General features: G+C 38.3%; 3 protein-coding genes and 1 pseudogene across 4 annotated transcripts; 2 read left to right on the top strand and 2 right to left on the bottom strand.

Annotated features, from left to right (window-relative positions):
* Window positions 1-4,266, top strand: LOC103713155 (Polynucleotidyl transferase, ribonuclease H-like superfamily protein). Of its 2 annotated transcripts, XM_008799978.6 has the most exons (7): window positions 5-378; window positions 486-570; window positions 2,317-2,425; window positions 2,535-2,623; window positions 2,709-2,773; window positions 2,876-2,954; window positions 3,740-4,266. In XM_008799978.6, the coding sequence occupies exons 1-7, from the start codon at window positions 131-133 to the stop codon at window positions 3,899-3,901; spliced, it is 837 nt and encodes a 278-aa protein (XP_008798200.1). In that variant the 5' UTR covers window positions 5-130; the 3' UTR covers window positions 3,902-4,266. The 2 variants fall into 2 exon arrangements, with proteins under 2 accessions (XP_088561930.1, XP_008798200.1); XM_088705804.2 differs by lacking the exon at window positions 3,740-4,266 and having other exon boundaries at window positions 1-378; window positions 2,864-2,954.
* A 1,521-nt stretch (window positions 4,267-5,787) lies between these two features.
* On the bottom strand, window positions 5,788-8,233 carry LOC103713181 (transcription factor VOZ1 pseudogene; annotated as a pseudogene).
* Window positions 8,234-8,714: 481 nt separating this feature from the next.
* Window positions 8,715-21,426, top strand: LOC103713156 (GroES-like zinc-binding alcohol dehydrogenase family protein). Its single transcript, XM_008799979.6, has 7 exons — window positions 8,715-9,096; window positions 10,725-10,952; window positions 13,081-13,154; window positions 15,823-15,982; window positions 17,815-17,934; window positions 18,041-18,149; window positions 21,106-21,426. The coding sequence occupies exons 1-7, from the start codon at window positions 8,878-8,880 to the stop codon at window positions 21,285-21,287; spliced, it is 1,092 nt and encodes a 363-aa protein (XP_008798201.3). The 5' UTR covers window positions 8,715-8,877; the 3' UTR covers window positions 21,288-21,426.
* A 636-nt stretch (window positions 21,427-22,062) lies between these two features.
* On the bottom strand, window positions 22,063-26,287 carry LOC103713157 (uncharacterized). Its single transcript, XM_008799981.6, has 4 exons — window positions 26,003-26,287; window positions 24,372-24,506; window positions 23,917-24,003; window positions 22,063-22,633 (listed from the first exon to the last, which is right to left on the bottom strand). Exons 1-4 carry the CDS (start codon window positions 26,129-26,131, stop codon window positions 22,472-22,474), a joined length of 513 nt encoding a protein of 170 aa, XP_008798203.3. The 5' UTR covers window positions 26,132-26,287; the 3' UTR covers window positions 22,063-22,471.
* Between the last annotated feature and the right edge of the window lie 211 nt (window positions 26,288-26,498).

The raw sequence follows: 26,498 nt of genomic DNA on the forward strand, positions 1-26,498 counted from the left end.
CTATGTGTACCCAAGTCTTCCAATCAATACAGGCATTACATTAAAACGGCCGTGAATCGTACTGCACGGCCATTCCCGTAGGTCGGAGAGGAGCCGCCGCGAATAGCAACTGGAAGTCCAGAAGGACCAAATGGGCGGCGGAGCAGCAGCGGCGACGCCAAAACCTAACCCTAATCCTAAGCTCTTATCCCTAAACCCTAATTGGGCACAGCTCCAACAAAGGCTCCAAGCCGGCCGCCCCAATAAACCCTCCCCTGCGATCGACGCCGATGCCAAAACCCTAACGGAATCCGTGCTAGGAAAGCGCAAGGAGCGCCCGGTCTCGGAGCCTGAGGCCTCTCCGCCGTACGCCCTGACGCCGACTTCCTCCGATATGAGGTGCCCCCTCCTCCTCCTCATCGAGATAATCGTTACGAGGTTATCGTGAAGCTTCTCTTGCGGTTCTTCTGTGATTTCTTCTCATATTTTCTCTTTTCTGGGCGCAGCTTGACAAATGTGCTGGCCATGGACTGCGAGATGGTAGGGGTGAGCTCTCAGGGGAGCAAGAACGCTCTTGGAAGGGTCACACTGGTGCTTAAGCCTCGACACTCTTCACTTCTCCTTTTATTTCTATCTCACTTCTTGTAGAAGCTTTGTTTTTTTTAAAAAAAAAACTTGTTTGGACTAGAAATGTCGTGATAAAAGCTCGAGCCACTGGTAGTTAGAATGAGGTAAAAAGGAGCTACGAAATTCGATGCATGATAAGGGAGTGACCCATATAAAAGAAAGATTTGATTTTGAACCTTCAACTTAAGAAGAAGGAGCCACTGACTTCTAAGAGTGATAAGGGAATGAATGTTATAAACAACATAAACAAGATTTGACTTTGAACCGTCAACTTGGGGAAAAAAAGAGGAGATGCAAACCCTAAAGCACGATATGAAAAATATTGATATAAGAAAGAAAATTTCATTTTGCAACATCAACATGTGAGCAAGATTTCATTCAAGAAAGATGATGTCCAGAATGTATATATTGTTAACATAAGTTATAGGTCAGCTTGATGGATGCTACGTTGCGGCATCTTTATATTGTTTCCTTTCAAATAATGAATGACAGACCCTAATTGTCCTGTAAGACTTAATTTGGAGAGGAATGTTGTGTCTTGCATTGTTACAAGTTGTGATAACCTGCAAAATCTGTAATGGAAAAGGAATATGATTGTTGACTTTTGATTTAGAAGGTTGTGTGTGGATGTGGCATTTTGGGTAGATTCTAGATCCTGTTTTCTCTTATGCTGGACGATACCATAAAGATCCCATCAAGGTGTACTGTATCGATTGGTACCGTACTAGGCATACCGTACCATACCAGTGCCAAACATGTATACAGTCTCATACCTTACCGACACTCAATTTGCCTCACCGTCTTTAAAAATTGATAGCTCCGCATGGTTTTCTTACTCTAGGCATAAAATTTCTAATACCAAATACAATAAATTATTACATGAAAGCGCCACAATGGCCATGTTGAGGATTATCTATCAGTACTTGAATATATCTTATTGCGTCTAAAACAAGAAGACACCATAGAAAATCTTGGGGAAGTTGCGAGAAGGGATTTGAAGACAACGGTCAAATATTCTAAACTTGAAAAACAGTCCTCTCAATGCCATCTTATGAAAATGGGGTAAGGCTCATTGGTAATTGAGGTAAAAGGAAAATTTAAAAACTAGAAGTTATGCAGCTTGAGTTCTATGAGATTGCACCTTATTTGTGGCATAGCAAATTTGAGCTCTGGTGAAATTAAGATTTTTAATCCTGATTTTTTTTTTATTAAAATGGAATAGCAGTCTCATCTAAAGCCCAACTAGAAGTCCAAACCGGGAAACATTGAACGTCATCTTATGATAGAAGTGTACCTTGTATCTCCTTATCTTTGCAATCTCATGGTGCTCATATCATGCTTATGGGTTAGGATGGTCACCTTCAGATGAGATTACCTTTATATAATAAAGTTCACGGTCTTGAATCATATCCAACTCAATCGACTGTTGGGTCACTGTTACCTGACCAGTATGTGCATTTTGTTTCTGACTGTGGCAAATCGGGTCACCTTGCGGCATGTGGTGTCAGAGGAGTCCAAAAGCGATGAGTCTAGATCAAGGATGGTTATGTCTCTAATCTAGACTTCGAAGTTTTATCTGGATTTTGCTATTTTATAGACCACAGAAAGTGGCGTGCCAGACATTAGTGCTGTTCTTAGCCTCTTCTCAATAAACATTGTTATTATCTACCATTTTGTTCGTATTCAGATGGTGACTCTATTATATTGTAGGTGAACTCATGGGGGAATGTTGTATATGATGAGTATGTTCGCCCAGTAGAGCATATTGTTGACTTCCGTACAAAAATCAGTGGGATCCGGCCAAAAAACATGAAGAAAGGTTTCACTAGAACTGAATTTTTTCCTCTTTTCTTTAACTAAAGAAATATATTCAATATTCAGTTTGTATAAAGCTATTACCTTTCTTGATTTTGTTGAAACAACTGCAGCAAAGGAGTTTTGGGCTGTTCAGAAGGAAGTGGCTGAGTTGATCAAAGGAAGGATCCTTGTAGGTCATGCTTTGCACAATGATCTCAAGGTTGTAAATATTATTTGTGTATCGTTGTCCCAACAGGTATCATGTTTTTGTGGTTAATCACTCATAGATCTATTTAAATTTTTAGGTATTATTATTAGGTCATCCAAAGAGGGACATGAGGGACACCTCAGATTATGAGCCCTTCCTAAGGTTAGCTTTTCTTACCTTTGATATTATGATCAACATATTGGGTGTTTAGAATTTTCTATGGCTGGCAATCTCTTCTATTGACATGTACAGTTAATGCATTAGGGAAGGGCGGAGGAGAGCTTTAAAGGATCTTGCAGCTCAAATTCTTGGTGTCAAGATCCAACAAAACGAACACTGTCCAGTATGTCAAATCCTATATCTAATATTATACAGAGCTTAATATCTGAATGTTTAGTTGCTAGCATATGGGTGCAAATTCATTATAGTAGTTATACATGCATGGATTTCACAAATATCATAGTCCACAATGTTGTCTGCCCATCATATTGCTTTAATTTATTCACGATTGCTACTTCTGATGTCTAGTTCATCGCCATCATCACTTCTCCCATCAACCATATTGCTTGCTATTTTCTGCTAAGTTGCGTTGCTTGGTTGAGTGTTCATTTGCTTTCTTAACATAATGACTGTGGCTTGTTGGAATCATTTTATTCCTACTCTGTCAGAATGCCAATTTTTTTCAATAATTTGCATTACAACTTGAAATCAAATTCAGTGGAACTTAAACACTACCAACCAGCAGTTCATGTATAATGCAAGTAACTTTTTGTGCTATTATTGGGTCATCATATGTACCAAGTTATTACATCCTTACTGCTGTCTTAACTCATCAGATGTTGTTTTGGTTCTCATAAGATAATATGCAAGAGGTACAGGTCATATCATTGCATTACCAATTTATCTTTAACTTAAAATGTTGAAATTAGGAAAAAGTAATCAGGAAGATTACCTTTTCATGTTTTTTTCCTGGTACAGAAGGGTTAATCCATGAGCGTGGGGTTTATATTTTAGCTTACATAAGCTGTGGCATGTGCATACTTGAAACCAAGAAATCCAAAATGCTCTCTCTCTCTCTCTCTCTCTCTTTCTTAATGGGTGTCTGTTCATGCCTGTGGTTTCGTTTAGGTTGAGGATGCCCGAGCTGCAATGTTTATATACAACAGATACAAAAAGGAATGGGAAAAGTGCATAAAGAAAAGGTTCAAGTTGAAAGAGAAGCTCAAGAACAGGCGCAAGAAGAAATCTGAAGCAGCCTCAAAACCAGATGCTCCAAACGATCTTTCATAGCGATGGAAAATGATTTTCCGGTAGTTGGAGGACTAAAGGACATGGTAGAGCTGGCATGGGTGCTGAGATGTATGTTCAGAGTACCAGCATTTCACTTTTCTCTTAGATTTTTGCGCTGGTATAATCCTAAACCCATGTTTTTGTATCTTGATTGTGTCCGGCTCCACCCGTTGAAAAGAAGAATGAGATGTTTTAGCTCCTGCTGCATGACTGCTGGAACTTAATGTGTACGTTAATGCTTTCCTACTGTTCTATACTAATTTTGTATTTTTTTTAATTAAAAAAAACAGCAGCGGTGTATCTTTTCTTTTGATATGATCAACAACATTACACCGTAATCCTTATTATTTGATGCTTTATTATAACGTTTTCATCTGGTTATTGTGGTTGGTGCTTTATGCTAGATATGAATGCTTTATTACAACGTTTTCATCCGGTTATCGTGGTTGATGCTTTATGCTAGATATGAATCTCATAGGCTATTCTAACTTGGGGTCGATGCATTGTGGAATCACATTTTGCGTCAATTTATCAAGCATTGGAGTAGGATTGAGTTGGGTCGAAGACCCTCAACCAAGAGCCCATCCATTCATAACTGGATCTAGACACAACCTGCACAAGCTATGTCTTGAAATAAAGTAGTGGATGGAAGAGAGGAAATTGTAGTGGAGAACATGATAAATCCTGTTCATGCTTTTTTTTTTTCTCTATTATATTACTCTACATTTTTTTACCTCTTTTAATTATGAATTACACACATTCGTAATCATGTGAACCTCAATCCTGGACTAAGAGGTCCCAGCTGGATTCCAAGGGCTGCAAATCTCATGCGGGCCTCGGAGCCAAATCAAAACCTCAACTAATTATAAGCCAAATTCAATCCGATTATTAGAAAACGTGCATCCAAGTTGGTTCATTTTTGCGGCAGTTAAAAACCGGTGGGTAAATTATCACTCCTTTTAAGCGGATGTGCAAAAACGGAAGCGGATCACACGTTGACTCTGCTGTTCGTTTGAAACCGATGCAAGGAAAAGGTCCTGCACCTCAATGCTGACACCGCATCCAGCCAGCCTGAATAGGGGTAAACCTTCCCGAAAACAGTAGATCTGGAATGTGAGTGAGTGCTACAAGCCAACTCGATTATATTAAAGGGTGACTCAGCCACCGTGATTAGTTGAATTCAGGATGGCCCGAGCGATGGTGGAGGGGGACACCTCCTATTTCGGGATGATAATGACGAGAGATGGAATGGCCTTTTCAGGCTTAGCATGTATTTAGAGAGGCTAACAGGACTACAGACTGGATTGCTTTTTATGTGGTCTGCTACTCTAAAGATCTTCTGTAGACTAGGGAGAAGGAGTTGTGTAGGGCACTCCGAGATTTGTTGCTTTCTAATTTTGTTGGATCTATCCGTACTCATAATTTATGAAACGTTCATTTTAGCGCAAAAAAAAAAAAAAAAATCAGAAAGTACTTTACACTTGAGGCTAACATGGGCCTTACGTGCACAGCTACATCTGCTTAATTCAAATAACAAAGAAATAAGCATCTCTACGGTAGCAATACGTTTTGGGCTTATGTATTCACTACCATCATCATCTCTAGACGAAATGCTATCTGGACCAGTACAAAATATCTTAGAACACGAGACTTGAAAGACAATGCCTGCCCATGCTCTCCATAATGACGCGTTCGAGCATGAATTTTTTTTAAACAAATGTCTAACCAGATTCAGTCCCATCCATTGATGAGCTAGTTTGCGGACACCTACTCTAAGATCAATTCACGGTTTCGATATAAAATAGCATGTAGCATGTGAAATTGCAATAATAAAATGGCGAAACCAAGGACTTAAAATTTGTTAACCTTTAGTATCCAATGCAACCAAATACCTCAACTAATGAAATACGGATATACCGAAGTAGCTTATCATCTAATTTATCTGGCATAAATTTCTCATAGCAGCAAACTGCATATGGAACAATAGCCAAGAATCACATAAAAGCAACAAACCACTAAAAAGCATTAGCAGGTGGAAATAGCAAGGAAAATTTTTTGTTGAAAAGAAGCTGCTTGTAATGCTCATCAGACCAAGTTACCCAAAAAAGAAAGCTCGGACTAAAACTCTCCAACACTTTTCAGCGATGTCTTTCTGATTAGCTTTTGTTCTACTCTTGGCAGTTTCCTTGTTATCCACAGAATTCTCTGCATTGAGCCTTCCCATCTGCTGCTGCAGATCAATGAGTGAATTACTCGTCAACTTTACTCTGGCATCAACAAGCTTGAATTCTAGCCTATATAAAGCGAGATCATCACAGTTGCTGATCTCATACTCATATAGATGCCACTCAAAGTGGTTAGCGGTTGTGGATCCATGTAGTAGGACCTTGTAAAACCTCCAAAATCCTTCATAACCTGCTTCCTAGATTCATGCCAACCACAGCCACTGTAATCTGGCAATGACCTCTGCTTTCGATTCCCGCTCTCGAAAGCCCTTCTTGGCCTGTCAAAAAAAGAGCAATTCTCTAATTGATTCGCCCTCAAGAACAGACAGATCAAAAAGCTCTGCAACATCATGTGAAATCCAAGCAATCAGATACAACTAATTTTATTGAAAAAAATCCTAATCCTTAAACATAGCATTATAGTAGCAGTAATAGCTTTTTGCAACAGTCTGGAATATAATAGCCTAATGAAAAACATTCTATGCACATTTAAAAGTATAGTGTAGACATACTTGGAGCATTCCACAGAGATTTTCCAGTTGCAGCTCCTTCACATACAGGGATACCAACATTTTTCCCTTGTGTCTTTGCACAGAGAACTGCAAAAAGTGGACCATCTTCTAGATCGATACTGCGAGGACGTAGCACAGGTGCCATGCCAGGACCTTCATTCAGTGTCAATGTAGCATGGAAGCTGCTGCAATAGTCTTGATACTACTCTGATCCATGAGCAGGTCGAGGACAGTCCTAGAGTGCACATTTTGGCCCTAAAAACGCAGATGGTGGAGGGCATATTGTTGGCAGAAGTCTGACGTATGGGGTAACACATCCCCACCATTTTGCTCGCTAGTATTGATATTAAGATACAGATTATGGTGCAGTTCTTGATGCAGACTGAACTGTTGGTAATCCAAATGAGCAGTCCTGTCCAAGCAATTTATGATGGCATGGTCTGTTCCAGCATGAAGGTTGCTTTTGTACTGTTCGCCATAAAGAAATTCATGTTCTGTTAGTTCCTGATTCACATAATAATCCTTCAAGTAAAACAAATTTAACAATTTACGACACTTGTAATCCCACTAAGATTGTGAATGAATCAATATGTAAACTAAACTTAACCCACCACATAATAGCAAAGGATAACAACAATCATTTCTAGATTGATTTCAGAAAAAGTTTTCATTGAAAGGATATCTATTGAGCTCGAAACTTATGAAAATCCACAATACTTCTATTAGAAGAGCTCGAACCTCTTTTCTGGAGGGTGAAACATATAAATGTGCGATCGCCCCCCAAAAGCCAAGATATGCCCCATAACCAAGACTTGTCCCACCTGTTTTGGGATAGCGAGAAAGAAACGCCTCGTACAACTCTATAATTAACCACCTCGCGCCATAAAATTTCTTCGTTCATGAAGTTTTATGCTTGCAAGTTTGTCTTAAAAGCAAGCTAAAACAAATGCCTCTCTCCAGCAAAACTAGAATGCTTGTAAGTTCTACGCACTGTTATTGCAGCCCATCATAACACTAAAGAACTCCCACTTCCTCGGTCAAGATCAGCCAGCCCTAGGGAAATTTCATAGATCACACCTAACTATATTTATGATCTCCCCACTTTAGCAACAGATTGAATGAAAATTTCCAACCATTTTTTTTTTGGTGAAACCGGCTTCTCAGTACACACAATAATGAAAGAGCCCAGAGCAATCACAAGACAAAACACGATCTAATGCCTGCGGCACACGATTAGAAGTATCCCAAAATACAAACTTTGAATGGTGGGCTGCATAGAAGGCGATTTAGTCCGCAGCACTGTTTGCTTCTCGAAACACATGCGAGATCCGAAATAAATCTACCTCCTCCCCCATGCTCCAAATGTCTTGGAGTAGCGGGTGCAGGTTTGGCCTAACCTGCCGGCACCGGATCCAGCCGACCACCATGGATGAGTCTTCCTTTAGAAGTATCCGCCGAGTACCCAGGTTTACTCCAGTAAATGCAAGACCCTCCCATGCCGCGTGCTGCCCCGCCACAGGAATGGATCCGTCAAAAGTGCGCCGACCACCGGCCATAATCAATCTGGAGTTATGGTCTCTGATCACAAAAACCATGCCACATCAGTCTCGAGGTCGGCTTGACGGGTGCTAAGGCTAGCCTAGCATTCCGAGTTCCGAGGTGTGCTCGGCAAAGCGCCTTGAGCTCAAGGGTCGGGGCGTATTATTGAGAGGGCGCTTCAAGCTCGGTCGGAGCGCATCGGCGAATAAGACGCTCCGAACTTGGTTGGGGCGGATCGGCGATCGTTGAAGGCATCTCGAGACTGGTCGGGGCAAGTCGGCGAATATCCCTATGGTCGAAGGAGCTTTTAGTGGAATCCGAGGTCGGGCTGGTTCTAGGCCGGACCGAGATTCCATCTGATTGGCATTGGTGTCTATTGGGCCGAAATTGAGTGGTCCCATACCCACCCCCCGCGGCTACTAGTCCAAGGTTCAAATTTAGCTGGTTAGCAAAGAAAATATAGGCACGAAAATATAAGATGTAGTGATTACACCTGAAGTCCCTCGATTTAAACGGCGCAGATTGCTGTACCGTTCCACGGGAAAATAGTTCGCGTGGCTCGGGCCGCGACCAGTCTTCAAGCTTCCCTCCTTTCCCGCGTGCGCTGCGCCCTTCCTCCCTCGATCCCTTCTCCACCAGGTTCTAGGCGTCGCACCTCTCAGGGCTTAAGGCGTCGCCGACTTCCAGGAGATCGCCGGCGATGTGGAGGCTCACGGGACGGTGGCGGCGGAGATTGCGGCCCGCGCTCGGTTTCAGGGACGCGTCCACGGCGGCGATGGCCTGCCGAGCCGTGGTGCTGCCACGGTTCGGCGGGCCGGAGGTCCTCGAGATGCGCCCGGCCGTCGGAGTCCCCGATCTCAAGCCGCGGGATGTTCTCGTCCGCGCCCGCGCCGTCTCCATCAATCCTTTAGACTTGAGAGTGAGCTCTCGGTTGCATTGGCTCCTTAAAATCTTTCCATTTTTTCCTGAATCATTTTTTTGCTCCATTTTGGAGTCTGTTTTGAAGAGAATTTGATATGTCTCGAGGCATTTAGACTTAGAAATCATGTCTTACTTTATGCGAGAAGGTACTGAAGAATGTTTTATTGGTTCAGTGATGGAGATGGTAGAGTTGAAAGTATTGAGATACTATAGGAAATATAAAAGGGGATCTAGTAGAGGTCAACGTGTCAATTTGCAGCGAGGAGTTGAGATGGCCATTTTTAGAAATGTATTTAGAGGTGGATTGAAAAAAATAGAAAGGGTTTTCGGAAGAGCATGAGTGAACTGGAAGGATGTGGAAGAATTAGTGCAAACAACTCGAGGTCAATCACCATGATAGGATATGCGATGAAGTGATTGTTTCCTTGGAAATTTAATGCCAGCACTGGCGATATAGCTGATAAATGGTGATCAGGGTAGATGGACCAACTTGGGCAAGGAAGGTGGTATACTGGTATATGGCTAGTGAAAAGTGATTTACATCTAGCATGGACAATTAGAACATAAGGTACTATACCAGTATACAGTATAGATTGATCATCAAGAAAGGTTTGATATCGCTATATCAAGTAGCTTGAGCATCATTATCTCAGCATGAATAGATGAAATTGGCAGGGCCTGAGCTAAACTACTATGCTTTCAGTAACTTGAGCCTTGTGGTGAATTGGATGAAGTAATAAGAGAATGCAAATGATATTTAATATTCTAGTGCTTCTCAAAGTAACTTTATCTCAATTTATAGGCTGAGACAAAGGCTTGTTTGACACATTCAAATAGATGAGACCATGTATATTTGAAGGTTTAATGTTCATGGAGAATGTGACAATATCATCTGAATTGTTTATAATACCTTAATGAGATTGTTTAAGTGTCCGAGATACTGTAGCACATGAATTGATAGCTGCTGCTCCGGAGAACAGAAAAGACCGAGATCAATCATTTGGAAATACTTTTCTTTAAAAAACTCCCAAAACTAATTTTTATAATCATGACAGTTCCAAGCTTTCAACAAAAGAGGGGCGGGGGGGATGAGAAATGTCAAAGGATAACTGACCATAATATTAAAGGCATGTGTTTTCATAAACAAGTGGAAAGGTCATGATCAAATTATATTCAACCCCTGCAACAACCGCGGTCTGAAGCAAATAATGGGATATAAAGATATGCGATCAGTCTAAACAAAATAAAGTGACCTATGACATGAAACTCAAAAACCATAACCATGACCATCAAGCCTTTTCTTAATTTTTGAGCGACAGCTTTATGGACCTCAATTGCCAAGCATTCCTATTTTGGGCCATCATAGTTTGATATGCTATATTAAGACTGCTTGCTGACCTAATGTGAATCCTCCACCTTTCACTAGGCTTCGAATCTTTCAAACATGCCACTTAAATTTTATATTAAATACTACAGACTACTCTTAAATGTCTACTCATAGCCTAGGTCATCATCAGTCATCACCATTCAATAAATAATACTGACCATTTGTGACTGTATTTTGTGGCATATGCAAGAGAAAATGTAATTGTATCCATGCAATTCATTCACATTTTTAATCTTCAGATGCGATCTGGTTATGGACGATCCATTTTTGAACCACTTCTGCCACTAATTTTGGGTCGTGATATTAGTGGTGAAGTCGCAGCGGTTGGTTCTTCAGTTTCATCCCTTACCGTTGGGCAGGAAGTTTTCGGTGCACTGCATCCAACAGCCGTGAGAGGCACTTATGCTGATTATGCTATTCTCTCTGAAGATGAACTAACAATGAAACCACCTTCAGTGACACATGTGGTAAGTAAGCCTTGCTGGTGATTGTCTTTTTTTCCCCTGCCTCTTTTAAAGTTCTTGCTATGCTCTGTTGATCTTGAAATGGGTAATCCATGTCATTATATATGTTTTACGAACTTTGACATTTTTAAAAGCTTTAAAAATCATAAACTAGTGCAAGCAGTAATTATTTTATGTAATATTTGTCATAATATTAAACATCTTCTTGTGCATGCAATAGTCTATCTATATCAATTGCAATACCTTTCATACAGGGGTGCTAACATTTTTGTTCAATGTATAGGAATAGGAGCTATTGCTTGTGCAGTTTTTCTTCATCATCCTTGTACATTATCCAGTAAATTGTAGATATATTATATTTTAAATGATGTTCTAATTAGTCTTATGCACTCAAAATATTGTTTGTTTATGAGATCTTAACAATGCGATGACTTCTGCTTTATCACTTTTTCTCTACTCTGGCATGATTTATGCTGATGCTACCGCTAAAAGTTTTATATAAATTTAAGAACCTATGCTTTCTGACAGAATCCACAAGTAACTGCATGGTAGAAAAAATTTGTGACCTCGAATTTGACTTTAAGGAAATCAGATTAGTAATATTGTATAAATACCATAGTTATTTATTCTTAAATCTCAAACATAAAGGACTCAAGTTTTCAATTCTCAAGGTATGGCAGTACGAGTCCCTGGTTGGCATGGCACTGGTACATATTGAATTGTGTACTATATTATTCTAACACTGTGTATTAGATGGGATGGCTTGGGCCAGTTAACACTTTGTTTGGCCTGTTTAATCTTTTATTGTTTGAATGTTAGGTTTATACAAAATTTGGTAAACCTATCAATTTAATGCTTGAATTCTTCTATTCTATGTGTTTTGAAGCTTTTTTTCCCCTATTTGACATGTATTTTATTGTACACTGCATAATTTGACAACTTTTCATAAAAAAATACACTGAACAATGCTATTCATGCGTCAACAATTCAAATATAATTATTTTCATACTTAAGATATTTTTGGTGAAAGGCTGTGGCGTTCGACCCAAAATCCCATATTTCTTTGATTTTGGTCCTGGATTTATGCCCCATGCCCTAGGGCATGAATCCAGTGTTCATACATCAAGGAATGAACATATAACGTGATCCTTACTCAACAATCACAAATCCCCTTGATTTGGGATTAGTTTATTGCAAAAACTAAAAAATTGACGAGGTGAAGCATTATCTAGCTAGAAACAATGCTTTAAACTTTCCTTGTTAATTTTCTGACAAGCTGAGCTCCAAGGCTGCAAATCTTCAAGTGCAGAAGCCTCGTGCTGCCTCTCACTTCCTCTCCCACCTTGAGATGGTAGAGAAATCAAAATAAAAGCCTTTTTGAAGTGTCCTACTCAGTATTGATCAGCACCATGCAGGTCACACTTGTGACATGTATGGTTGCGGTCCAGTTCCCCAAAATGCACTGCACTAAGGTCCCCCCCACACTGGTTCCTAGCTGGTATAATACATACTGGTCATCATGTGGTTGGTACACCCCTAAGTCCTTTCTCCTAATACAACTAAGATTAGATAGTGTGCCACCAAATAACTCAAATTCCTTCTTGCTGCAGCAAATTCGTACTTAAATATGATGTCTGATTTTTATGTCTGTGGAAACATGCATCAAACACAAAGCAGATTTAAGAGTTCTTTCTAGATCAACTTTGTCTTGGTGCACCATTTACATTGTGGGCAGTGAAATAAATAGTGCCTCCTTGTCACATTCTATCAGTTAGCAATACGTAGTGGAGCTAGAACTCGAATTTGATCAGCCACAAATAGGTTTAAGATAGGCATGACTGGAGGAACAACTGCTTGAATCTGCAATTTTTTTAATATGCCTAATGTTTTTTAGGTACTATCTATAATTCTATATTATCCTAGATAAAATCTTATTGACTATTAACAAGGTTCTCTCAAAATTTCAGGTTGGTTCTAAGATAGGTATATGATTTCACACTTCTAGCTATTGTTATTCCGTTAAACCTTTTTTTTTTTGCTGACAGTTTGTTATTAGTCAGTCAGTTTTCTTGGTTTTAGAAATTCTTTACCTACAATTTGTTTTCTTGAGGAGCTTATTTTGTGGTTGCAGGAGGCAAGTGCCATTCCTTTTGCTGCTTTGACTGCATGGCGTGCTTTAAAAAGTACCGCTAGAATCACTAAAGGGTATGCCCAATGACATGAATATGACCTTATAGAGGAAACTTTATGGAATTGGTGGGGTCATGCCCAACGTTTACTTGGATATTGCTGTTCTTAATTTCTGTTGTAGATATTATTTTCACCAGCATGTTCATGAATATAATGGTTAGTTTTGTGAGACTACTTTAAAAGCATGCATTAAGGCTCTATTTGGAGGAGCTATTAGTAGTAGAGCTTTTGGAAGTAGAGCTATTGGAAGTAGAGCTGTCTGAAGCAGAGCGTTTATAAAAAGCTGTTTGCTGTTTGGTAAATACATTTCTAAAGTGCTGTGGCACTTTAACATGTGTTTGGTAAACAAACTGAGAAAGTACTTTTGTATGACAAAATGACCATAAAGGATATTACCAGTATTATACAACAGAGCATAATAAAATATAATATATATTAATACATAAATATATGATATAGTATAATATTAATATAATGTAATATAATATTATTATAATATAGTACTATAACATTATGTATTATAGAATAATAATTTAATATAATATTAAATTATTTAACATAACATATCAATGTATTATGATATAATGTAATATAATATTATATTTATAGTATAATACAATAATAAATATATAAATATTATAATTATTAGTGTAAATTAATTTTTCATCCTTCTAATGACCATTTATCTCTCTAACAAATTTTCTGGCTAGGTGATAAAATTGGTTAAATAATTACAAATATTTTTATTTATTTATTTATTTATTTTATTTGGTTATTTATTTATTTATTATTTTATTTCATTGAAATATAGAGGGGTCGCCGGCCATGGATGGTGGCCGGCATGGTGGCTGCCACCGTGGGCAACCATGAGCTCCCAAAACAAAAAAAAAGAAAAAAAAAAAGAAGAGGAAGAAGGAACAGAGGCGGCGGCGTTGAGAGGAAGAAGAGATAGAGAGGGAGAGGGAGAGGGAGGGGATGGGTGAGAGAGGGAGAGGGAGGGGAGAGGCGAGATGAGGGTTTTGGAAAAAAAAAGTGAGATTTAAATGGGGATATTTTGGTCCAAAAAACAGCTTCCCGATAAAGCTAAAAACAGCGTTTTCGAAAAGCTCCAAATTGGAGCTTTTCTCCAAAAGCTGTTTTCAGCTTCCCGCAAAAGCTGAAACAACTTTTCGAAAATTTTACCAAACACCATTTTTTATCTAAAAGTACTTTTGGAGGGCCAGAAAGTGCTTTTTGGCCCTCCCAAAGCTCCCCCAAACAGGGCTTAAGTACTCGTCGTGGAGGGAGAAAAGTGAGTAGCAGCAGCACATTGCCATAAACTCGAGAATGGGCTTTGCTTATTGGAAGTGACTTATGTAGCTTGAATGTCAAGGATGATAGGTTATTTCTTGACTTGGAGGGACTCAAGCTGTATATGATTATAACCAGTGATAATAACGAGTATCAAGTACGCATTTTGCCTTTGATAGCACAAACGGTGAAGGTTCGTGGAACTTACCCTTATAAATGGGACTAACATGAGAAGTTTTTTTATTATTAGTTTTTATATGAACCTAATATTTCTTGTTGCTTTCTTTTTATGGGGAAAAAAACCAAAAGATTTGGAGCTCATGAAATAGGTTGGCTTATGAAAAACCTTACGAATTAGTATTATGAAACAGCCTATTTAATTGATTTGTCCCCAGAAATCACATGTGAGTTTTGCGGTAAGAGGCATAAGTGCAATTAATGTCCAAACCAAATTGGGAATGACAGACAGATCCGGTCCCAAGTAGAAAAAGAAGCATATAAGAACAGATTGGTTGTGAGGTAGTCAATTACCTATTTAGCTTATTGAAGTTAACCTAGTTGAATAATGCGCAAAAAACTTATTAGATCTAATGTTAATGTTGAACAAACTTTTGCAGTCAAGGGCCCATGATGCCTTTCCAACTGCAGGTTTCTTGGGAAGCTTGGATCAAACAACCACCATAGAGAAGATTATTTTGTTTTCGAGCAATTAAAGGAAAAGTCCAGCTGAATCCAGATTGATCATTGTTGCATTCTCCTGTTAATGTGGATACGTGCTTGTTACCGTAACTAAATCTATAAAAAAAAGCCTAATTGACTTCGTCAACATTTCATTAAAATTACCGAAAGAAAACATTGCAAATTTATTTTACTACACATTGCAAGAAATCAGTACAAGAAACTCGACCAGATCTTCAATTCCGTTACCGTTAGGAGCTAGAAGGAACTGTAAATACATTTACATTGTGTGTGAAGTTTCTTTTGATAGCTTTTCCTTGTTTTCATTCTCTCTCATTTTAGAGCATTCATGAATGTTGCAAGCCGAAAACTGATGATAGTTAAAGAAAGTAACTTTATGAATATATCTAATTTGTACTTGCTCCTTGTAGTTTCTTTTCAACTAGCTGGTGGTGGAGTCATTTATATGATATTTAATGTTGCTTTCTTCTTGAGAACATGATTTTGAATTAAATATTCTGGCAGAACTTTTCCTGCCCGTCTAGCTACTATCTCTGCTTTAACATCTCAAATTGCTCAATTTTCCAAAAACCTTCAGGTGCTCTACTAGGTCCTGTACATAAAAATGGCTTGTCATATACAAGCGTCTGGCAGGTTTTCTTTATGATGTTATGTATGCTGATTCAGGACATTTTTTACTTGATTTTTTTGGCAGACAGAGACTGTTAGTTCTTGGTGGAGGAGGAGCAGTTGGATTAGCTGCAATTCAGCTTTCAGTAGCTGCAGGGTGCAGCGTGTCAACCACATGTGGAAGTAAGAGCATTGACCGAGTGCTGGAAGTCGGTGCCGAGCAAGCTGTTGATTATACTGCTGAGGTAGCAAGAACCATTGCTGCCCCTCTAATTAGCTAACAAATAAGATGAACATCTAATACTAAAGCAATTCCTCCTTGGAACTCAAAAATTTCTGTGGCCATGTATCTCAATGTGAGTTGGATGTGACCACTAGGACTTCACATGTATCTGCCCCTAAATGATTAAATGTGACTAACCAACTTCTTGGAGAACAATTTGACCTTACTAATATAACAGCATCATATTTAGCTAATTAAAACTGGAAAGCAATGGACAAGGGAACAGTAGTTCAACTGAATGGTTTGAGATGCATTCGATTCCATTACACAATGTTTCTTGTAACTTGTTCATTTAATTCTAAGGTTTTAGTATATAAAATGGTCTGTACCTATAAGGAGCATCTGCTTTCCCACTCATGCACATCTCATTCAGCATAGATTTACATGGACGTGCAGAACTATGGTTTCACCTACATAACTGAAGTGTCTAATTTTTGATCCTATGCAACTTATGATAAATTAGATGTTTCAGTCTCTTACAGATAAATTAGCTGTTATCGTGTACTTGGGTGAAAAACAAAGCTACTGCTTGACTCTGCCTAGCAGTTTTGTTTTACTATTTCATTATTAATTTCCCCCATAACCTTCCATTTTGTTATGTCCTGTTTTGCTGCACTACCCTTACAACTCAAATCTTTAGCTCTGAACTAGGTTCCTGTAAGGGCCATCTCTTTTTGGAGATTGAAGGTTGTAAACAATAATAAAACAACGATTTTAAATGAAGTTCGCTTCCCAAGGATATGCTCAATGATCATTGTAACAATCTAAAACTTTGTTATACACAACAATGGACCAATAGATTGATGTATGTGTTTCCATTAAATTAAAGTGAATTGATGAAATAGAGAATTAGTGGCGTGTCTCCGGAGTGATACGTGTGGTAATTTTTTTTTAAAACCTTGTTTCTTTAAATCTACACATAAAAATATGACCTACATTATCTTTCTCATTTGATCTTTCTTAAGTACTAGGCAGAACAGATGCCAGAGATAGGAGTTCATGGGTTTATAACTCTATTATGCATGTCTGCTCCAATGCTATCTCTTTTAGTTTGTCCAAATTAATATTTTTGTATATGCCTCCTCCTACTTATTTTAGACCTATCATCTTGCATGCCTTCCCCTGCAAGGGTGTTAATATGGTTGGACTGCTCTTGCTTTACATCACGAATCAAAGTTAAGTGGTAACTAGCTTTTTTTTCTCCAATAATTATTTGCGTGAATATGAGAGGAAGAAAAGGAGCTCGTGGTCCATGTAAATGTATGCCACACCTCTGACAATTTCAGTTCATGGCGAGCCTTTTGATAATTCTAATTGGAAAAGCACAGGTTTTTCTATCATATTCATTATGCATCTAATTTATGCATGTTATAGTAATACCAAAGTCAAGCAAAGCAAACCAACCCCTCCCTCAAACCCAAAAAAAGAGGAACCCTGTACGCCGTCCATTAATTTCCAATGAGTTTCTTATTTTTAAACTTTAAGGTGTATGATCCTACATCTGATTGTTTAAGGAAAAAATTAACAGATTTCTAATTCTTATAAATTTGTCTATTGTATTACCTTGGGTCCCCTCTATGAAAATTTGCTTATTCAACTATGCCAGATATCTTATTCAAGAAGGTACTATAAGCTCCTCTAGCCTGCCAAATCTTAGCATTCTAGAAGTGCTTACAATTTCTTGCTGGAAACAGGGCATATTGAGAATGAAGCTATCTTATTTAAGTTTGAACATTTAGGTGAGCAAATATTTCTTTCTTAAGTAAATACGCTATGCTGTACTGCATCTTACAGGATACTGAATCAGCAATCAAAGAGCAATTTGATGTTGTTCTAGACACAATAGGAATCCCTGAAACTGAAAGAATTGGGATTAATCTTCTGAAGAAAGGCGGACACTATATGACACTGCAGGTAGCTGAACAGGCCCTCTATTTCTTGAATCAGTAGCCTTTTGAAATATTTTTCATGTGACCTTTATTTCGACCATTGAATATTTGAGCTTATTTCCATATTGTAGGGAGAAGCAGCATCCTTAGCTGATAGGTATGGGTTGGCTATTGGTCTTCCTGCTGCTACTGCTATTTTACTAAAGAAGCAAATGCAATATCGCTATTCTCATGGAATAGGTATGAAAACCTTCTTTCTCTTTCTGAATGTGATGTTTTCGTGATAACCTAAGAATGAGCCTTGTAAATACCAAAGATCTCTTTGGAGCTACAGCTGCAGTGGTATGGGAATAACTTTCTGATACCTTCCCCCACCCCCCAGAAAAAAACTGTGATGTGTGAGGCTTGGTAAATGAGACTGCTCATTACCATTTTAGGCAGAATTGATGATGTACTGTTCCTTCAGTCTATTTCACTAGTGTCCATGCTCTCACAGAAGATGCTGTTGTTATCTAATCACTGAATTGTGAGCACTCTACTTATTCCACATCTTTGACTTTGCTAAGAAAATCTTAAGTTAAGGAAAATATGGTAACTTTTGTGGTCACCTGCCAGCATTTATAAAATATAAAATCGATACAGTCAAAATAAGGTACAATAAGTAATTGCTTTGTCAGTTAGAGGTTAGCATGCCCAAAGACTGAAAATAGTGCTAGAATCTCCTAGAAAATCTGACCATCCCTTCTGTGGGCACTGGGCAGAATACATGTCTCTGCATGAATTTTCATCAGTACTTGAGCTTCACAGTAAATGAGACTAAGAGGATTGTAGAAACATGCATGTTGTGCTAAATTCTATCTACAACTTGATTTCCTTTCAAGACTAACATGATTCTTCTTTTTTTCTGAAATTTATATGAATACAACATATACATTTTACATAATACTGATCCAGCAAAATAGAATGAGCTGAAAAAAAAATCGTACCTCCCAAGCCTTGGAGTAATGCATTACAACAATGTTTTTTTTAGCTCTTGTGATAATGCATTTGCACCCTTCATGATGCAGCAACATGATGAACATTTCACTTGATTGACATGTGGAGCCATGATGCACACTGTCATCATTTATATGTACTTGACTTAGTGTTTGATTGATTTTGTGGGACTTGTTCATTTTTTTGACCTCAATATGCTTGAGATACTTCCTAAAATGGGTATTAATATATGTCATTTGTACATGTTGTTTGACTATTTCGAAAATGTTTCTATTGACATTATAATTTTTCAATCCATGCTGAGTCCAAAATCACATCTTTTAATTTTCTCACTCTAGTTACACCATTTTCATGAGAATGCATCTCCATCCAAGGGAGGAAAGTATAGTATAATTCAACTCAATAGCCATACGTTACCATGAGGTTTGCGATACATAAGCCACTAAGTTCTTTGGTACTGACCTGTACCAGCTAGTATGGGTTGTACCATACCAACCTGGTACCTTGCCTGTGATATGGATGCTTAATACAGCACTATACCTACACATGATACTGTTGTTCTGCCAACTTTGTTAGTGTACCATGTGTTGGTAAGGGGGTGTACTATAACAACTAGGTCCATACTGTAAGATGTCGGTAATGGGGTCGATACTGAGACTGAAAATCTCGTAAGCCGCTTTCATGCACATGTGGATCTTTGGCTTTGTTCCATCGCTGACACGGTAGGATTGGTTATTTTGTGGTTCAGTTTTGGCTTTGTTTGGCTTACGTAGTTGGCCTTTTATCACTTTTTGCATTGTGTTCTGACTGTAGTCTGATCCACACTTGCGACTTAGGTTTTACAAGCACTGTATACCATATAATTGTCTGAACTGAAGTTTCTAGCCCGTATTAGTTGCATATGTCTAGCAATTTCACCATCTCCGGTTGTGTTTTCAGACTCAAGACCCCAAAAATTCGCGTATCTTTATTTCTTCTATGCATTATGATTTGCTCATCACACCCATAGTACTTCTGCTGTCCATAATTTTGTCATATTTCCATTTACCAATGGTTCAGAAGAGTCTCTTGTTCCTCCAACAGCATAATTGCCACCTCAGAGAGACCTGAATATCATTTAGTCAGGTGTACAGAAAAACAGAAACATCTTATGCAGATGTTAGATAACTGCTAGTATTGTCTAATGGTTGTGGCTTCGAAAATTAATATGATTTTCAAAAATGAACAAACCTTTTTTTTAAAAAAAAGGAGGATACTTCTTTTGCAGATCCAGAGATTGGTTCTGATGTTCTACATTTTAGTGAGTGCCGTCTTGGTTCTCATTGTAATCTATCATTTTGCTAAAACTGCTTGGTCGGACGACGAAAAGTAGCAACCAATTATCCATATGCCTGCTTCTCTTTATCAGTGAATTTGAGTTCATTGTTCATAAGCTGTAAAATAACTTCATCATGGAATTCTGATTCTGTAATTAAAAGGGATGAAGGATGTGCTAACCTTACCTTTTTCTTTCCCTGGAATGGCAGTGATTTAAAACTTACTGCAGTGATGGCAAACATCAGCCTATTCTTGTATTTCTTATCATTCAGGAGGGTTTGCTCTATGAGCATTATAGTTCTGTGACAACTTGCTATATATATGTCGAATATAGTGCTTTCTTTCTTGCTAATCTTGCTCATCGTACTGGTTGCGAGTGGAACTTTCCTATAGGATATCTACTAGGAGCTGATGTATCAAGCTTGGCAAGCAGGCATTTGTGTGTTTAGTTTGATCTCATTCTTAGTTTATTATGTTTTTTGAAGAATGTATCTTGTCTTCTTTCCTGAGGAGACTTAACGACAGAATTGTTCATCTAGTTGAGTTTGTCTTCTCATTTATTATTCCTGGTCTATACATGCGGAGATTGTTATTTTTATACCCAGAGATTTTTCATAATTGCATCTCATTAATAAAGCCTCCGACCTCAATTGCTTATGCTGCATCTTTTTTTTTTCTGTTTTTGAGTCTGCCATCTCCGCTTTCATTAAAGCATTCGAGATCCATTTTATCTTCCCATATATGCCTTATGTAGTCTTTTTTTTCCCCTCTGGTACATGCTTTGATTTCCAATTTAAGAAATAATCTTCTTGATGCTTGGTTGTTTGAAGGTGATTCACCATCATCATTAATATAATAACTCCAGTCTATTATTTGGTGCTAGAGTATTGGTGGACATACATGAGGGCTGATGCTGAAGGTCTAGATGAGATCGGCAGACTATCAGAAGCTGGAAAGCTGAAGATACCAGTGGAGAAAACATTTCCAATCACCCAAGTTAGAGAAGCTCATGAGGTAAAAGATAAAAGGCTTGTTCCTGGTAAGGTGGTTCTGGAAGTTGACTGAAATCCAGGAACACTTATATTTGGAGTAAATGCAGAAAAATGGATTTGTAGATATAAATAATTTCCCAGCTTTCTCCCCTTACCACGACAGCAACCTTCCTATGGAATCTGAGAATCCAAGGTGTTCAAAAAATAGAACAATCCCAACAGGTCAGCTATCAATAAAGAATATCAATTCATTTGAAGCACAGTCAATTGTTAATTCAGAACTTACGTCCTTGTTCTCTGCATTACTTTGATTGTACATAGAGTTTATAATTTTTTATTGATTTGCATTTGAGTTGTGTTGGTGCTACAGTGGTTGAGAAGTGGAGTTAACTCTGATGTTGTTGTCTGCTAATGCAACAAAGATTTCACAGTTCAATGATCATAAAAAATGATGAAGAATCGTGAGAGTAACATGAACAGAAGTTTAATAACTTTTGCAAGCAAGTCATGACAGAGGATGTAGCTGATGAAAAATTCATTAAGCAGACTCAAGCTCATGTAAGGATAGTCGACCAAAACTTTAATTTTTAGCACATCTACACCACCATGGTCTGATGCTTTAGATGAAACATATTCCAGAGGCCTGTCGCAGCATATACGATGGCCTAACCTCAATAACCCTGACATGCAGATCTGCAAGAACTGATGACTCCCAGTAGTTCCTGAATTGCAGCAGTAATTATTACCCTACTCCTTCCAGATTATAACTGGTTAAAAGGCAATGCCTTGCACATGTTTTCTGATCCAAAGAAGAGACCTATATTTGTTCCTACCATCAAAAAGAAAACTTTGGGTCCTTAAACTTTTGGATTAGATAGCAAATATCAATATTTTTGCCAAAGGAAAGAAAAAGAATCACTTTTAAGATACAATGTGTAATCCAAGACAATCATGACACTCAATAGATCCTGGCAGTCAGAAACCAAAGATCTTTATACAAAACCTGCCTCTGGCCTTTCTTTTTTTTTTGATGGTCTATACTATGAAGACCAGCTTCCCTTTACACGTACAAGGACGATGAAACTACATGCCAAGAAATTTAACCACATTCCTTCACTAGCTCGAATCACCGGCATTATCACATGGAAATGCTGTAAAAGCAAAGAACGATGGCAAGATAGGAAGATTGTAATGTGAATAAAGCACTAGCACCTACTTAGCAGACAACTAATTGAAATTTTAAGTCGCCCAAATCTACTAAGCAGCAGCCATTGGCTTAGTGCTTTCAGGTGCGTGGCGAGATCTGAAGTTGGGAATAGTAAAAGGACCTCGTCCTTGTGCAAGATGCTCTAGCTCATTGAACTTCTGCTTCAGTAGCTCTATCTCTCTTGCTAAATTCCCCTCCTTTTGCTTCAAAGCCTAACCACCAAATAAACAAATAAATTCGAACAAAAACTAATCAAACGAACAAATAAATCAGGAATTAACATAAAATAGTAGATAAGCATTAACTTATTTGCAACCTGGGAACTAAACATGCGACTTATCAAATAGAATTACAAGGCGGGGGATCAAGCATATTGTTGAAAGTGGGCATCCATCTATTCCATGCTGAAAATTGTGAGCCAACCTAAAATATTCAGCACCTGGTGCCTGCTGCTTTCAGCTCACGATGAAGACCCCTATTAGATTGGTTCTCTATCAAAAGGCAGAAACTGGAATTTCCCATTTATTTTCAAGCAAAACTTGCTCAGGCTTTCAACAAGCTGATATTATCTAGATTCTAGAGGTTAAAAAGTCTTAGACAAAAAGCAAAAAAAAAGAGGATAAAGGTCAAAAATTCAACTAATGCTTTAGTTGAACAACCCAACCAAGTACTTGAATCACTATTACTTGACATTCTATAACATCATCCAGATCACTGGCACAATGATACTGATATAAGAAAATGACAGCCATCAAATGTTTGTAGAATGGTATAATTTATGCCACCACCCTGTGGATCATCACTTGCAAAAATGTAATAAGAGGACTTAGAATTGAAGTATTTTTTCCCTGTATCTCAAACAAGTTAGATTGCTTCATTGTGGCAAAGATGCAGGAAAACTGATGGAGGAACATGGGAAGAACTCATCCTTGTTCCACATTAGTGAACTTCTCAATAATGACCAGAGACCAATTTGGAAACCAAAAGCATTGAGCTTTCTATATTGTTATGCAAGCTCAATATTAAAGAACCAAACATCTGTACTAGCATGGGCCCAAAATACTCTTGAGTTTACAGATATTGCAGGACAATCTAATGCGTATTTTTCTTATTTCATATCCCAACAACATGTTATACAACTAGCCCAATGCAGTCCACCATAATCTCATAGTTTCCCCAATTATTAGCAATTCTGCATGAAAATATTAATCCACAATTTGTATGTTTTCTTTATTAAATTTTCTAAAACCTGATTCTGATCGGATTAACGGGAGGCCTCTTAAATATGACATATTTTTGGGATTTATAAAAAAAGCCTAAGATTTTGCTGTGAAACCATTTTTGAGAATTATAATCCAATTAACCCCTTCAAAATTCTGGATGGCAGATCAATGAAAGTTAGCAGCACTGGAATGTCATTATGGTGAGGGAAAAGAGGAGATAAAAGTCGAATAAACAATTCATAACAGAGAGAACCTTCATCCTCACACAGTACCTCAAGTTCCTGTTTACGCGATTCCTCTTTTCTAGCTTCTGATCTAGCACTTCTTTGGACCTCAAAGATTATAGCAGCTCCAGCAACCTGGCACATCAAAGAGGCAAGTAAGTACCGAGAGCTGTATATAAAGACCCATACAAAACTGAAAAGACACAGCTAATGACAAGAAGCCATGAAATCCAACACTAAGCAGTAAGCACTATCTTCTGCTTATAATTCACAGGCATGCAGGCAGATGAAGTGCATGTCTGCATAGTAAATGACGATTGGTCGACAGCTGCTGATCTGAACCACACATACGACATAAACTACAGCTAAACATAGCAAATCTTAATTCTCATGTTCGCTAGCTTTTTTATGAACAAATAACAGTGCATAGATGATATCAATGACATGTAGAAAAATTGAAATTAACACCAGATGATAGGGAGAAAAGATGGAATAGAGAAAACCGAAAAGATCAAGAGTTCCCCAAAAAGATCAGCAGCAGCTTGAACAGCTTTCTCTTCATTCAAAGGATGAATCGCGGTGTCAGTTGAATGGTTATACAGGCGCCTCTGCATGGTTGTGGTGAAGCGATGATTCACCTAATTGCAAAAACATTAAAAAACAAACATCAGGAAAAAGAGAACCCGATAAGAATCAGACGGGAGCACATTCTCAGCAAGTACAGTTTTTTTATCTCAACATGCCAGGCAGAACTCCAAATGCATAATTCTATATTCATAGCATGCTTGCAGAAGACATGCTACCAAACAAAGGAAAAATAATAGGAGCAAACTGTTCAAGTCTACTCATTCTGTGTATAACAAAGAACTTCCTAAAGAGAATTTCATCTTCAATTTTTCCTGGCAACAAAGCATCCCTAAAGCAGTTCTGTTTTAGAGCTGTGTACTAGAAAGGTAAGAGAACATTGGTTCTGTGTAGTCCCATTGGACTGTATGCTGAAATAAAATCCAAACAAAAACTTAAAGTCTAAAGACGCATAAATCATTGTTAACCACCTTTCTTCATCAAATAGGGATAGGAAATGACCCGGTGCTTTAGCATATCCCTCAACTACAAGATTCATTTCAAGCAAATTTCTTTCTTGAGATAGCCACAACGAGCTCCTGGTTTCTACTTAGGATAAGGACTCTGAACTCTATGGACATAATATCATTCTGGATGCCTTATTGTTTTTTTTATATAATTGTGTTTAGTACTTTCAAAAAAGATATTTGTGTTTGGCTAATCAAGTATTGACTATACTGGATTCCTTCATATAAGCTTTCTTTTGTATTTACCATTTAGTTTCTTTCAAGTTTTTTAATGTAACAAGTTTTCTCTTCCTTTTTTTTTATGATGTAGGAAAATAAGAATATGTGGGGGGGAAAAAATATTGTGGAGAACTTTTTCTAGCTACCTCGTGAGGTAGTCATTATGTATATTTATAGTTAAAAATATATAAGAAATTACAACTAGGATGCTACAAAGATAGAAAAATTAATAAATAGATAGGATCAATCCTAAATTTATGCTATCTGAAATTCAGAATTCAAAATTCAATTTATCCTAGGATCCTTGAAGATACTACCAATATATGATAAAGGAGGGAGGTCAAAAGATCACCCAAGTTTTATCAGCTTTCTCACATAATTCACGAGAAAAATCTACCTTTTTTAATCGAATTCTCTGAATATAATGTCAAATAATCATGTTAACTTCATAGATATCTTATAATTTAACTGGCATAACGCTAAGAGCATCAATATCCATACACAAAACGAAAACCGATGCCATGGAACCGTAACCACCAACACTTATGTTTCAAGATTTAATTGACAGGTTATAAAAAGAATAACCTTCCAGGAATTCTACTCAACTGCATTTGGAGGAAACGAAACCATGGCCTCTAAAAACAAGAAGAGAAGTCAAAAGAAGAGCATCCTGGGATCTTAAATATCCGACCTTTCGGCCAGAAGCCCCCACCAAGAAAGCCCAAACCTTAAGGCACAGGTATAAAGGAAGAGGAGAACGAGAGAGAGAGAGAGAGAGAGAGAGAGAGATGAAGGAAGAGGAGAACGAGAGCGAGATGTGGGACCTGGGCGAGGTTTATGATGAACTGGCGGAACCTTGGGTGGAAGCCGGCTTGTTGCTTGAGCCTGGAGGCAATTGGCTTGCTGAGGGTTCTCAGAGCGAGAGATCCCAACTTCACCACGGGCAGTACCATCCTCACTCTCTCTCACCGCCTACCCAAAGATCGTTTGCTGTTTCCTCGCACGGCCAAGGGCGGTCTTAAACTCAGAGTTCCTTGGAGAAGACGAAAGGCGGGGAAGCCGGAATGGGGCGAGGCATTTGACCAAGAAAAGACAGCGCGATGCGACGCGGCGGCCGAACCGCGGTCTTCTCTTATATAACGGTTCCTTAGGGTCCGTTACGTTGGTATGTAACGGGCTCTTCACAGCGATCCCGTTATTTCGCCGTTATTCCGTTGTAAGGGCCGGCCGTTATATTGTCTTCCACGTTGACAGAATAGTAATTTGCACGAATGTTCGTGTTGCTGCTGCTGCTGCTGTTTTTTTTTTTTTTTTCCTTTT

This window comes from Phoenix dactylifera, chromosome 1 (genome assembly GCF_051530095.1).
Source record: "Phoenix dactylifera cultivar Ajwa chromosome 1, Ajwa_hap1_PhDact_Kaust_v1.1, whole genome shotgun sequence".
Lineage (NCBI taxonomy): Eukaryota > Viridiplantae > Streptophyta > Magnoliopsida > Arecales > Arecaceae > Phoenix > Phoenix dactylifera.